This window comes from Halyomorpha halys, unplaced genomic scaffold (genome assembly GCF_000696795.3).
Source record: "Halyomorpha halys isolate HHAL.00 unplaced genomic scaffold, Hhal_1.1 Scaffold235.1, whole genome shotgun sequence".
NCBI classification, from domain to species: Eukaryota; Metazoa; Arthropoda; class Insecta; order Hemiptera; family Pentatomidae; genus Halyomorpha; species Halyomorpha halys.
In genome coordinates this window covers 392,194-408,578 of record NW_027114604.1, presented here as the reverse complement: position 1 = coordinate 408,578, position 16,385 = coordinate 392,194, and the positions used below count along the sequence as shown (strand labels likewise).

Genomic DNA, 16,385 nt, shown 5'->3' with positions numbered 1-16,385 from the left:
TATATATATTTGTCTATCAGATGTACCACTTTTAACCACCTAAACCATAACAAACCACACTAAAACCTGATGATGCAAAAAAGTAAAACATTATATTTTCGACCGAGACTGTTATCTGCCACACTGCACAAGCGTTCTAAATTTACCCGCAGACACAAATTAAACGTACATAATTATTTACTAAACCCTATTTGGACTTACGTATGTCTAATTTTACGACTTACTAAACAGACATTAAAAAAACATAAACGTTCCAATCACATTTTTTTAAAACTAGTAATGAGTCTTACGTTTCAAACAAGTCCCTTCACACCGACCTAACATCCAAACTGAAACTAACCGCATTCATATGACTTCCAAACACTTTCACATTACACAGACATTTCAATATATCTGTACACTGAGTTAGATCTTCTAGTCTGACAGTTTAGTTGAACGTGAGGAGGTTGTTCCATTGGTTGGAGCCTCTTTCATTCCTACCCATACAAGTCTATTTATAGTACATAATTTGCTCTTAACTGCTGCTTAATTAGATTTATTTTATAAGTTCAAATAAAATTGTTAAGAAAGACAAATATTTTAATGGATTTGATTTTTTAATTATTCTGAACAATTCTTAGCAATTTGACCTTCTTCCCATGTTTCTTGGTTTCTAAATTATCAATAGCTGAGTATATAAGGAAATACGTTTTATTCTTTACTTCCAAGTTTTTTATATGCCTTCTTCGTGCTCAGTTTCGATTTCGGACTACTCTGTTCTTCGTCTACACTTCCACATGATGTTGGTACATTCATCCTCTTCTTGGACCAGTAGTTGACCATAGACTGCTCCTCGAACTCCCACCTCCACTTCGACGGAGGCTCATCCACTTTCACTGTGGAGGGGACGCGGTATATAACCCTAGGGACCGGGACCTGCACGTTTTAGACGTCCCACTTCTGTGTGTGCCACGGTGTCTTAGTGTGTCATGTAGGACGCAGCACCTGCTACCGGTTCTATTGTTGTTAATCAAGCGGATTACTATGAGCAAGGTGAGTCAAGAATAAATTATATGAGAGTTCGATTCTTCTGTTCATTTAGGAAACGATAAAGAAAGGATTTTGGAAACTTATGATATATTAAAACTGTTAAAAAGATGTGATGCTCGAATTTTTTTCTAGCTCATAAATATTCAACAGTGAAAGTCGAAAATCATAACATAATCTATATTCTGAAATTTTAGCCAACTAAAAATTACAAACTTAAGAACATAATTTATAATTCCGATTTTGTTTATGAAATAATCTTTCCTGTTTAATGTACATCCCCTCGAAAAAAAAACGAGTCCATAATAAAAACTATATTTTATAAATGAGGCATTAAAATTTTCTTGTCCAGATTTCTTACCATAATTACTTTAAATTAGCTTTTGAGTAAGCTCATTAGAGACATTTGAATCATTATAGATTTTTTACTATAGCAATAATCATAATAAACGATAGATTAATGTGTCAAATCATATTATGTATTGTGCAATGAATAACTAATATTGTGTTATTATTTATAACAACGAACCACATATTCAAGAAAAAGAAGCTTAGAGATCACCTCAAAACATTGGTGATATGGACAAATATTATAGTAAACCTACTGGTTCATTACTAATTATTAAAAAAAAAATAGTGAAAATATAAATCAATATATATTTTTCTTTTGCCAAAAAAAATATTCACAGTTTATGAACGAAAAAATAAAATTTATAAAATAAATATAAGTAGACCTATTAAATCATTATTTTTATATTTTTCCTCTTTAAGGAAGAAGTAACTAATAAATCAACTAAGCTCCAATTCCATGTTTTATATCTTCAAACAAATACAACTTTTTTTTAGAGGGTGCGATAGTGAACACGCGGCGAGAGTCTTTGTGGATTCGATTTCCACCTGGGTAGTAACTATTTATTTCAGAGCGGCCTTAAGATGTGTATCTTGATATTGGGGCTACATATGTCCTCAATCCAGGACTCGAGCAATTTAAAAAAAAAATTAAACATTTCTCATAATTTTTATATACCCTAGTTCATTTATTGCGATTATAAAAACCAAAATAAACTTTAAACAATATATAGTGAATGAACGTCAATCAAAGCCTTGAATACTTTACTCCGGGATTCCTCATGAAACTCTTCTGGTTTTTACTCGTGTTGTAAAACGTTCTTGCAGCGGCATCTCTTAGGTTTTTGTTTATTAATGAATTATAATTAGAAAAGAAAGGTTTTTTCCCTAATGTTCATTTCTTTTTCATGTATATTTGACGTTTTAATGCCTTTTCCCCATTATCAGATTGAAATTATAATGTTTTTAACTCTTAATTGAACGTGTGATAACTAAGCACAATGGGAGAAGGGTCTCTGAGTGCCAATGTCAGGAGGTTGTGGGTTCGATTCCTTCCAGGGTCAGTCAATATATATTTGACGGTGGCTTCGAGAAACGAATTTTGACGTTCCCTCTCTAGAACTATATAGGTATTTCATGGAAGACTTGAGCAAGAAAAAAAAAAAAAAGAAGTTTGACGAAGTAGAATATTTTGTAAGCCCTAGTGAATGAAAGTTGAAGGGACTGTTCGTCTATTTTATTTCTTTAGAAGATAACGTTTTTATTCATTTTAATTCGTAATTGAAACAATAAGGAATCAATTTGGAAAAAAAAAACTATTAAAAATAAGAATAAGAAAAATTATCACGATAATTTAATTAATTAATTATATAATTTTATTTAATTAAGTAATTATTTATATTATTATTATAATACTTGTGAAGTAAAGAATAAGAAGTAGTGATTACAAATAATCTAAAATAGTATTTTTATAATATAAATTTATTTTAGCATTACGAAATATTTATAGCAACAGAATATAATAAATTAAAAAATATATAAGTGTTACTAGTATTATATTAAATGAATTACAATTTGATAAACGTTGATAAATAGGTAAGAATTATTTGTACTATACATGGACATATTTTTTTTTCATTTTCTACACGAACGCCGAAGCCGAAGTCCACAAGAACTGATACTATAAATAAAGAAACCACTAATATAATAAAAATTTAATTAATGAAGGAATGTTTCGGAAAGTAAGAGTTAATAACAATTGAAAAATAAATATTATAATTATTTCGTGCAATTCCAAATTATACATTCACAACTAACAATTAGTTGGAGAAGTAAATTAATTTTTATCAGAAACTATTAAGTGACGGACGTGAATTGCCATTTTTGATATACAGTAAAGTACTTATAGTTATATTAATACGTATAAAGTAGGAGTATAGTTCTAAAGCGGTAATTTAATTCATACGATTAAAAAAAACATGCAATGATAATTTATAAATAAAAGTGAAAAAATAGATATATTTATGGCTAAATTAGGCCCATTGAAAAACACTTACTATTTGAGGAAAAACGAAAAAAAATTAGTGCCCTAGGAAAGTTTTCGTTTTAACTGTACAAAAAATGTGTTTTATGTGCCGGGCCAAAGTTCGATTCTGGCTGCGGCAGAAAATTGTTAATTTTTTACATAAAATATGAATTGACCTTGGGGTCAGAAGCTCCTCCGGGGGCACATCCATCCTCAAAAAAAGATTGAACCCTTGGAGGTGATGGGTGGGGGGGGGGTTGTGCGTGATTTATGACCAAAACACCTGCTTGTACAACAGTTCTTCTTGTCAAAGTACTGAACCTAAAACCCTAATCTGGGGTTATGGTGTTAACTGTTTTTATTTAAGAAGGGAATTAAGGAATTATTAGGTTGTAAAATAGGTTCGCAGCGTTTTTTACTGGTGATTTCAATAAAAACTTCAGATTCTTGTGAATATTTGTAATAAATTATATATGACCCACTTTGATCTATTACATGTTCCCATCTTTCAGATAAATTTTTACATCCGTCCTCCCAGAACTTCTCAGATTTTTGCGCAATGAACTCCTCTATGTGCGTTTTGCAGTCCTCGAGCGAACTAAAGTGGTTCACGTTAAGAGAGTTTCGAAGGGCCTGAAATAAGTGAAATTCTGTTGAGGCAAGGTCTGGTGAATAGAGTGGGTGGGGATCACATTCCAGTCAAACTCCGATAATTCCTACCGGGTGTGCAAAGACATGAGGACGGGCGTTATCGTGATGGAAAACTATGCCTTTGCGGTTAGCCAATGCTGGACGCTTTTGCTCAACTTGACGCTTGTACGAGATATGTTAAGCGTTTCTGCGACATCCCATGTCGTATAGTGAGTTTCTGACCAATGCTGGAATTTGGTCATCATCAACAGTTGAAGGACACCCGAATGAATCTCGGTTGAAACTGATGCATAAAAGCACCTTAACTAATCCTTTGTTAGAATGTATAAACATCTTTGGCCAAGTAAAGATGATTTTATAAACATAGAGAGGAATAAATTGAAATATTGAAGAACGCTACGAACTTATTTCACAACCCAATACTGTTAATGGATCAACGGTTGTCACGCTCAACAGATTTTACCCACTTTATGAGGCTGATAGACATCGCAGTGCTGATTCGCGGCTACAGTGAAAAATAAAATAATTATTAGCTACAGTAAGATTCGAATCCAGGTCACTGCCACTACATATATAAATATTTCACGCATGATTTATTTACTATCGATGAAGTGATAATTCTTGTCTTAGGACTTATTAATTTAAACATTTTAAACAATAAATATATACAAATAAAATAAAAGTTCATTCAAAAATAGTTAATTATGGCATTGTAGATTTATTATTGAAAGGTAATTGGATTAAGGTCTTAAACCTATCATTGATTAAGGTCATTGGTTTAATTAACTGCATCTGCTGTACTGTGATATTTATTAAACTGTAATTAAACATAATTTTGTGTTTAGTTGGTTACATGGTGGCAAGTACATTTAGGGATGCGTGTAGATTAATTTATTTTTCAACTAACCTAACCACATGGTGATTGTCTATTCTCAATATGGACATTACCGAAACAGTTGAAATTAGATATTTTACATTATCCCAAGGAAAATAGTAAGTATCTGTTTTTAATTTTTGCTGTTAAATGGGTAATGGTTTTTAAAAAGGAAAGTTTTTCAAGAAAGTCAAAACATTAGAAAAAAAATCTGATTATTTAGGAAGCCTCCAACCGAAAAAGGTTGGTAATATGTAATTAGGAATCCTCTATTTATGTATTAAAATATAGAGCAAAGATATCTACCGGCAGATTTCTGAATTCAGCAAACAAGGATACTGCAAACCAGGTCCATTACATAAAGCTGCAATCTAATTCGTTACGTGATACATGAAAACATCTGCAAACTCTATCGTCACGTATGACAACTGGTGGACAGGCCACCGTATCCCGCACGTGCTCGGTTCCGGTTACTGTAACTGGATAGGAACCAACTCGTTATCGCTACTAATGGTCTACTTCCTTCCCTATCACGTTGTTTTTATCATTATTTTTGTAGAATCGTCCGTATTTGGGGGAAAAGAAATGGTAACTCCATATTTCCTTAATATATGGACGAATGTAGTGCACTTGAGTGGAATGCAGTTTTCATTTATTTTATTAAATGAGTAAGTTCTTTGTAGGAAGATAGTCCGGGCGGCGGTCAGTAAAGGTATCAACATAGTTTAAAAAAAAAACTATTTATTTAATTAAATATCTATTAGTCTGGCCCTTATACGTATATAAGTATTCTATTTTACCTATCTATATGTTATAAAAAATCTTACCCTTCCTAAGGGTTAACCTAGGAAGTGGAGGCATTTTATACTTGGCTTCCTCCTTTTTCTCAGTCGTCTGCTGTGTTTCAATTTGACAGGTGTTTACCCCTATGTGTTTTTATTTTCTTAATACCTCCCTTTTACATATTACTGTACCTCAGCTATGTTATATCTACTTCACCTATGTGTTCTACCTTTTACACCTACCTCTTTACAATATTTATAACTGATTTTATTGAGTAGTCTCCTGCAATTTAATAGTCTAGATCTGTATTTAGCACTTTTATCACACCTAGTTAGATTAATTAGTAACTTTTTTCGAGTCCACCTACATGTCCATCTTTTATCGTTATTACCAATTATTTTTTATATATTTTATTAACATAACAAGGGTTTTGAAATGTTTTTATTTTAATGTTTTGTTAATCTAAAATATTTGTATCATGTTTTTTTTTTTATTTAGCCCAACGAAGTCCTGAAAAGTGGGGCGAAACGTTGGTTAACAATAAATAGTTTTCTTTTACTATTTTGGTCCCTTTATTGACCGCCACTCGGACTATCTTCCTACAATCTACTTCATAGGGTCAACTATCTTCTTCTAATTTAATATGAGTAAGGTTATACAGCAGAAAATATTCATAAGTCCAGCTTAAATGCTGCAACCAAATTAAATAATTTCATTTAATCACCCAGATTTCTTAAAGTTTAGTATATCTCTGCTTATATTTTTAAACCATTAGGGGTTACCCCAAAGTTAACCTTTTATATTTATGGAGTTATTTTGTAAAACAAATTGTCAGTTGTGATAAATGGAAATAAAATCCTTTAAATTTTTTTATCCTGCGGTAAGGCCAAAAATAAAAAACTTAATTTTATAATCCTTTTTTTCCTGTATATTATTATATGTAATTTCAATATTTTTTATAATATTACTCTATTCATCTCCTCTCGTACAATCTAAGGTTAATCATGAACTCACCATTAAAAATAAAATTTCATCTAAATATCTTATCAGTCTGGGGTATTTAACCTGAATAATAAGTAAAAATTAAAATAGTCTAATTACAACAAAATCAAACAAGTCTTCAAAATTGCCTTGTTTTTGCTGACGAATTTTTGAGTGATTATATTACATAAAAAAAAAAGAAAAAACAATTTTTCAAATAAATTTATAGTTATAAAAATTTTGTTTTATAATATAAAATAAGTTCGGATTACTACAAAATTTGCTGAATTACAGAATGTGATTTTTGTAGTCTAACTCTTCATATAACCGGTACCTTCGAAGATAAATCTTTTTTTTTAAAGACAGACACCGATAAATAAGTATATTTTTTGACAAAATACAATAACTGTTTTAGAGCGAACAGGTTTGTTAGCCGGCCACCTACTGACACAGAGGCGGAGGAGAAATAATAAATAGGGAAGAAGCGACAGACGATAAACTGCCGTGGGAAAGAGCAGCTCCTATCTGGGCCTAACGGGATCCCTCAAATATTTAATAAGTCTCCCCACTCCGACGGCTTTGGCCAAATTCTTTTCGGGCGGGTCTACAGCTAAAGTTTGCTTAGTGTAACCACTATACTAACAATATACCACAAAATATGTTTTTCTATGTAGTAAGCCTAACAGAAGAAGCGGGTATTTTAATACTTGTTGCATGCACCGTGCAAAAACTATATTAAAAGCACACATTGTTGTATTAGTATAGCATATATGTAATTACAAGATAAAGTATAGAAAGATATTTACAAAAGATAATAAACAACCTAAAACAAAACTATAAGAGGCATGAGAAAGAAAGAAACATATTAATAATAAATAAAATATTTCTAAGTACAATGAATACAATTTAAGAAAAAAAATTAATAGATACGTCTTAAAATAATTAAAATACAAATTTTTATGCACCATTCACACCATGGCAAAGAATTTACGATATTTATTCAATTCGAATTATTTATCAATTCATCACATAGTAAAGAAAATTTTTCTATATTAATAATTCTATCGTATAGTAGTGCACTTTATACTGTTTGAATGAATAATAATAATGTATATCAGCATCAACATATGAAAATATTTATGAGATAATAATAAATTAAGAAAAAAGTGTAAAAACTTAAAACTATTCATATAAAACAAAAATAATTTCATTTCGTTTCAGTAAACTAAAATGACAAAAAAGTAACAAAAAAACATTTAAAGAATTATCAGTGTTATTATCTTACACAAAAGTAATTATCTTTCCATTATTAAACGTTCATTATTAAATTATCCTTTCATAGCCAGTCGGGAATTTGGACAGTAATGCTGTCCCGAACCCGATGCCCAATCCCTGATTTACAGGAAAAATCCCATTTGGTTGCCGCTCCGAAGTTAAAGATAAACCGGGATAGTTTGGTTTTATAAAAATTTCGCCGAGATAATACTTGCAAAGTTTCAGTTTAACATTTTTTGTTTTATAAATTTTCGTTCATCCAAATTATTTGTTTTATATATATTAACAAGATATTATGTTTTTTATCTATAAGGTTTCATTTATTATTGACTTTAAAAAACTAAGTAAATTATAATAATAACAAAATATATACACATCGAAAATAAATATAGGCTGAAATATATGGTAGATATGAAAACCGATAAGGGAGAGGATAAAAACGTATATTGGAACAGCCAATTTATTTAATTAATTTATAAAATTTAATATCTTCTTTATTAAATATCTATCAAAATTATTTAGTAATTTTTTTTTTTAGTCATTGGTATCGAAATAAACCTAAAGGTTTTTGTTGATAAGAAAAACAAAATGTAACTTGTAAACATGCCTAAAACAGAAGATTTCATTCAACAAAAACATTTGCACAGGTATTTTCGTTCTATAGCACATAAATTCTAACTTTCACTCTCCGTTTTATGGGTCGTCAACAGTCGAAAATTTATGCGTTCCTCCATTTCCGTTAATTCACGACCAGTCTTGATGAATTTTAAGACTATTGGATCCCAAATTCTTTTGCTGGTTTCTTCCTCGAAACGGTTTTAAATTGCTTTGTTATCGGGTAAAAGTGTTATTTGTAATCATCTTGGTCAATAATTTTTACATATTCTAAAAAAGAATTAGTTAAGGTGCTTTTATGCATCAGTTTCAACCGAGATTCCTTGTCTTTAAGTGGTATTTTGCTTGTTAAAAATGGAAGAGAACAAAAATTCATTGTTGTCATTTAATGATTTTAATTACCGAAAAGGAAAATCCGCTGCACAGACGGTTAAAAAAATTTGATGTGTGTATATGGATGATGCCTTAGGAGAAAGCACCGTCTGTAAGAGGTTTGCTCGGTTTAGAACCGCAAATTTTGACTTGGAAGACGCAAAGTGATCAACTCGTCCTTCAACTGTCGATGATGGCCAAAATCAAGCATTGGTCACAGACAACCCTCAGAATACGACGCGGGATATCGCAAAACGCTTAACATATCTCATGAAAGCGTCTCAAATCATTTATCTTATAACCGCTTTTATCACGACTTTTCAGACCCGGCAGAAATTATTGGAGTTTGGCTGGGATGTGATCCCCCACCCACCCTATTCACTAGACCTTGCCCCAACAGGTTTTCACTTATTTCGGCCCTTCAAAACTCTCTTAAAAGAAACTTAAACACTTTAACTCGCTCTAGGACTACAAAACGCACATAGGGGAGTTCATTGCGCAAGTTCTGGGAGGAAGGAATTAAAAATATTGCCTGAAAGATGGGAATATGTTGATTAAAAATATTCTCAAGAATCTGAATTTTTTATTGAAATCACCAGTAAAAAACGCTACGGACTTATTTTACTACCTAATATATGATTACACGCTTGGACTGCTATAAAAGACTGGCTTTATTGGGTTCGGTATATCTATGTACATTTATTCGATCAGCTGATCTCGAAGTAACAGCTGACTCAAGCCGTAAATCTTATAGAATTTTTTGTACAAAAAAAGTCTAAGATGGGAAAGAGAGAAAACTTTTACTTTTCTGTTACTATAAAAATACATGTTCATGGTTCTTATAATGGAAATTTTTTTTCCTGATGAGAATACAACAGTATAAACAAATACAATGGAGTATTTTCTTGATTCTAATATGTTGTTGTTTTTTTCACTTTTCTCCTTTAGCTATTTTTTTTTTTTTTTTATATATTTGTTTTTATATTATTGAAAACAAAAAACTGATTATTTAATTTATAATATAATGGCAACAAGATATTATGTTTTTCTCTATAAAGTTTTGTTAATTATTAAAATTAAAAGATTTTTTTCTTAACTTTAATTAAAATAATACAACCTAATATCATTGAACAGTTTAGTAAAAAAAAATCAACAGTTTTTGAGGAGATCGCAATTTATAGTTTTAACAAAATCTCTACCAGCCTCGAATAGGCCTATAGAGCCTTTAATCGTTAGCCTTTAAAAAGGTGAACGATTAGTTTCAACTAAACAAGAAGATAATCAACAAAAAAATAATGGATAACATATAAACAAAAATCAACATATATTTTGATAATATATAAAATCCAATAGATTATATCTAAAAACAAAAATAACTATACATAATATAAACATTATTATTCTGACTTCATAAGAAATAACTTGAGCAACAGAACAAAGTCTGCCCATAAAAGCATAGTTAGAATTAGAAGATCAACCAGAAAGCATAATTCCATAAGCCCCTATTCTGATCTTTCAGATCCCATACTGATCTTTCAGTACGTCCTATACAACATTTTTATGAAATGTTGCTTTTTAAAAAGCTATATCTCGTAAACTATTTAACGTAAATAACTCTATTAGGGCTCATATTTTAGTAAATTTACTGTTCTTTAAATGACGTCCTCTTAGGTTTTCTTGTGTTGTTCCTACTTTTTAAGATATAGAACTCCGAATGAAAAATTAGTTTTTTTATCGCTTTGAAACAGCCACCATTTTTTATTACCCCTACCTATACTTGGCAGACTCAGCAATTTTGTCTAGTAATTATACATACTTTTCATTAAATTAATCAAAAATTGGGGTGAGATAACTGCCTTTTTTTTCCTCTTGGGCTCTTGTACTATAAGGTTACACTCAGCTACATCGGTCTCTCATGACAGATTATCTGTGAGCAGTGTTATTGTCCGATATTATTGGTCCGAATACAATTGAGAAAGAATCTGTTCTGCGTGCAATGGTGTAGTAAGTGATTTAGGATTGTAGTACATATATTTATAATGGACCTCTTGAAATCATGGTTTCGAATATTATTAAACTTGTAATCATAATAACTACATAAAACTTTGTAGAAATAAAACATTTTAAATTTAGTATGTTCTTTATTATTACGAACAGCAGCTTTGATTGAAATTATGTTTCATATGAAGAAGGATAGGTTTGATTTTAGTAATAATTTAATGAATATTTCTGTATTATTAATTGGTATATAGTTCCCTCTTTCTACTAATCATATATCTCAATTAGAAGGATTGAATAAACATTTGATTTGCCTTTATAGAACAAAAAGAAATCTTTCCATAAATTATTTCCGATTGCCATATCTAATCGAAAGCCATATTTAAGTTTATCTCTGGGCATTAAGGCAAATTATCGATGCTTTATCGTATAATGATCGGTTTGGTTTTGGAGCAGAGGCAGCAGTCCACTACAGACCTGTTTTTGGCCCGCTCTTTCGGGATACTGTGATACTTTCACAACCACTATAAGATCATTGGAAACATCAACATCATTCATATAGCAGATCTTTGTGGACTAGATCCCTATACTGTGATCCCGCCTTTAACACTCATACAAATTTAATATAGGTTTTCCAATTTCATAAATTTTATTTAAAGGATTTAACGATTGAAGATATTTATCCAAAATTATATTTATACTGTTTATCAATTGCCAATTAGCAAGGATATCTTCATAAAATATGACTCACATAGAATATTCAAATACATAAGACAGTGATATTCGGTTATATATGCACCATAGCTACAAATATTTAAAAAAAAAAGTTGTTTTTATATAAAAACAAGAATGATAAATGTGCAATTATGATGACAATAATATTAACTGTTTTCATTTATCACATCGCCATAAAACATTTTTCATGTTGTATTAATTACTTGCTGTGACACTATTTTATCGAAAAACTGCAGGTAGTTTGGCGGTGGAAGGGCGGGTCATGTGGTGGGGATACGCCTCTATGACTTCCTAAATAAGGATTCGAGCAATTACAAGGAAAAAGAAGAGTAGGAAGGCCGAACATAAGATGGTCGGACGCAGCATTAACGGATGCTCGGGTCCTTTTGGGAACCCGTAACTGGAGAGTTGGAACAGAATACAGGAAGGCCAGGCGGAAGCTACTAAAGGAGGCCTAGGCTCGGTAAGGGGCTGTCGCGCCAATTATGATGATGATGATGATAAGAAAGGGCCGTAATATCAGCACTAGAAGTCTTGACTTTAAGGTCCCGCCAAGAGGGTTTTCCTTGAATATCTAACTAGAACTGTCCAAAAATATTCTCTGGAAATGTTTAGCAATAAGTGTCCTTAAATTTATCTTCTCCATACTTCTATCCTTTTCTAATAGGAAGGTATTGTTATTTCCTCGTTTCTTCTTCTTTTCTAAGCATTGCATAAAAGCTGGCTAATAATTCAAAAGAATTCAATAATTTAATATTGATTTCTTGAAGCCCTTTTCAAGCGGTCATGACGCCTGATTAATTCATTTATCACACTATCCTACCTCATATTTTACCTTTATGTTTCATTTTTATGAGTACCCGTGATTCCTCCTATCTACGGCCGCCACCCAGACCTCACAGAATCACAGAATATTCGAAATACATAGCATTTTGTCTCAAGCCCCTAGTTAGCAACAAAATGAAAACTAATACTGCAGAACCGTTCGTTATTTTGAGGTTTGGATGCCTAAAAAGATTTTGTGTTAATAAAGTTACTTATTATTTATGCTCATATTAAGATACATTGGTTAATCATAGAAATTACATACACAAATAATTAGATAACTTTAAACAATATTCTAAAAAAAAGAAATATAAAAATAACAAAACAAGAAAATCCTAGATGTTTAACACCATCCCCTCCCCGAACAAAATTATATATATTATACTGCCATAGAATAACATTCTACGATTTCACCTGAACTTTATTTTAACATCAATTATTATTAGATAGTGTAGAAAGGTAAAATCGGCACCATACTAAGGAAGGGAATGGATGCTAGAGTTAATGGTTACTTCTACAGATATAATTTGGTCTCTATCACCTTAAAGAGCAATAATTTTTTCCACTTCCTAAAAGGTCAGGTTGCCAATTTAAGTCACCCAAACTAGGGGTCGATCCGTGATCTAATTGACAGAGATAAATTCTAATACTTTCTTCTTCGAAAAGGACGGGAGCTATTTTCAAACGAATTCCTTGCCATTTGTGTTTAGTGCTGATTTTCTAGATACAATTAAGTATATAGATCTTTGCTTTTTACATAAGTATGTAACTGAAGCTGTTTTTAATCCTGTAAAAATCATCTAAAAGTTTTTATCATTGAGAAAAATTGTTTGTACATAGAACGTAGCCTCCTAGCAATTTGTTTCTGGAAATAATCCTTTGTGGATATATTTCTACCAAGAAAATTACTATTTGTATTTTAAGTTTAATGATTTGTCATTGATTATGATAATTATCTGTTGTTTCTATCTTCATGACTATTATTACTAAATGTTATGAATATAATTCAGTTGTTTTTTATAATACATTTAATATTTTATCTCTATTAGTTGTTTCTTTTACAATTTATGAGTTGTATTTTGCTTTTTTCTATTCCTAGAGTCAAATTTATCCAAAAACTTAACATTTTTCAGCTAATTTTTAAAATATGCTATAATATCAGTTGTATGACTCCTGTTAAAAGAATTTCTCCATAGGCATTTTTAATTAAATTTAAAGTTTAAGTATTTTTATTATTAGTCAAATTTACAATCTTATAGTATTAGATTGTAAATATGACTGATATACTATCAACTGACTAACTTATTCTATTTTATGTCATCTATCTTAGTGTCTATCAGATACTTTTTAAAATTTAATTTTCTCTTTTAAAATTATCAATTGTTCTATAAGGACAACATACTTAAACTTTAAACTTTATTAAAAATGACCTATGAAGAAATTCTTTTGACAGGAGTCATACAACTGAAGTCGTTAAAAAAATAAAATGCATATAGATTATATTTTAAAAATATTCCTAATCTAGAGTGAATATAATCAATTCAATAATTTTCTTTAACCCTTTAAAAAAAAATAATAATAATAGAGGAATACAAGAAAAAGAACAAAATTCATCGATTATCAAAATCCCGAAAAAATTCATATCAAAATCCATACTTGTATTTTGGAGCTAGTGCTATTTGTAGTATTTTGCTTGAGGCTTCAAACAAGTCCAAAATAAGTTGGAAAATATGCCAACAGAAACGTTGAAGAGGTTTTAAACTTAAAATTTAGCATATTAAAAGTTGCAACGGATCGAAAATAAAGTTTTCGGAATTCTTAAAGAACAAAAGATTGAAAAAAAGTCCAGTCGCTTAAGTCCCTTTAAAAATTTCAATTTAAACTATACTCAAATTATTTCATGCCTATTAGAAAGAAATTTCTGGCAATATTAAACTTTATTAATTAATGGAAATAGTTATATTTTCGATCATTTGAAAACCCATTTGTTTACACTGTGAGTAATATTAGTTTAATATATATATATATAATACTGCATCATGTGAGTTTAATAAAATATATTATTTATAGTGTTTTGTTTATTAAATAACTTTAGCTATTACATATTCTTCATAGATATTAATAATTTTTTAATAAATAAGTATTAAGGATTTTGCTGTCGATCAGGTTTTATTCGCGTTAAGAATAAGTTATTTATATTTATCTTGTGTTTATATTATATTACATGTTATAATATTTCTAAAGTTGTTGTTGGTTGGGGCTTTAGGTCATCGACGCCCATATTTCGCACTTTATAATTCTATTTCAAGATTAGATACTCTTTAAAAAATTACTTATTTTAGAATTATTTAGTACGTATAACAAACTTTCGGGTTTAAATCTTATTCAAAAGGCCATTCCTTTTTAAAAAAACCAAAACCTTTTTCCACGTTCTTCTGTTCATCATTCAGAGGAGCATCCGATACACTCGGTCCCACTCCCAATCTACGTAAGTTCATGGAATAAAAATGACATTCCTCAAATTTGTGACTGACCGTAAGTACACTGTTGCAGTATTGACATTTTGGCGCTGTTGCTTATGAATTCGTATGTTCTATACTCAATCTGGCAATAGCTACCTCCTCCCTGCGATTGGAACGGTTTGATGTGGTCCAGGGTTTAATATATTTTTTTTAAATTTGTTTGGCGGGCTTTCATTCCACATGGCTTGCCAACTAGCTGATATTTAATTTGTCATCGGAAGACTTATTTCTTGGGGTGTCAGAATGGGCGCGCCCTGACCTGGAAGAGCAAGTGTTTGTTTAGCTGCAATGTCCGCCAGTTCAGTTTTTAGCGATTCCCACGTGACCCGGCACCCATATAAAGAAAACAGTTTTTTCCCAGGTTTTCGAGCATGTTGGTATAATTGTGAATTTTTATGATTGCCGGGTGTTTCGGGTAAACAGCCACGTTAAACACACCGGTTCTCGTCCGATATTTCTAAAGTATTATAATTATTATCTTTCAATATTGTTTAATTTTTTATTCATTATTTTGTCCTGTACAACTTGAACAAATTCTTAAAACTCTAATATCCATTGATTGGTCTTACATTATTATTGTTGAAAAAATAAATTTTGAGAAACTTGAATTTAAAGTTATGTGGCAATAGTTAATAAAACTTTATTATTACAATTTTTAATTTAGCTTATTAATTGAAAATTTTGATTCTGTATAAATTATGGCAGAGAGAAACAGATAGCTTTGATGGTTGCACTGACAATTACATGTGTGAACCCTACGTCAGTAACATAACTATAATATTGTATTAACATGTATATGGATATGTTACATTGCAGATAGGCAGAACACTAATGCACTGCATGTCTACATCGAGCTGGGCAAAGCCGGATGGTACAAGTGGGTCGTCGGCCGACTGCATTCCATCTTCTCGGTCAAGGTCTATGCCGGCTTAGGCGGGGTCTTTTCCTTACGGAAATTCGGGAAAAAATGGATATATTAAGATATGGAAATTTTCTAATATATATTTAAAATTTCTGTTTAACAATAACCTACAAAATATTGTATATTTACAATTAAATTGGTGTACAATAACTTTTCACAATTAATACCAGGCTAAATAAATATAATTTTCTAATTATGCATAAGTTAAAAATAATATAAAATAAAACAGTTTAAAGGAAGAAATTGGACCTTATAAAACCAATATTATTTCTGTCATATAATAATGAAATCTAATTTTCAAAAATTTATTTTATGTAATATATATTTGCAACCCCAGTCAATCTATATAAATTCATAAACATAAAACTCACAGAAATATATTTTTAAAAATCTTCTTTTCCCTGTTGTTTTTCTGTAGCAATTTATTTGAAA

General features: G+C 30.5%; 1 protein-coding gene across 1 annotated transcript in view; it reads left to right on the top strand.

Annotated features, from left to right (window-relative positions):
- The first annotated feature begins 938 nt into the window (after positions 1-938).
- Positions 939-16,385, top strand: part of LOC106679948 (uncharacterized) — a 79,665-nt gene continuing 64,218 nt past the window's right edge. The window contains exon 1 of the mRNA XM_014419357.1: positions 939-1,032. Coding sequence (XP_014274843.1) covers positions 1,024-1,032 — 9 coding nt within the window. The 5' untranslated portion in view covers positions 939-1,023. The remainder of the gene's footprint in view (positions 1,033-16,385) is intronic.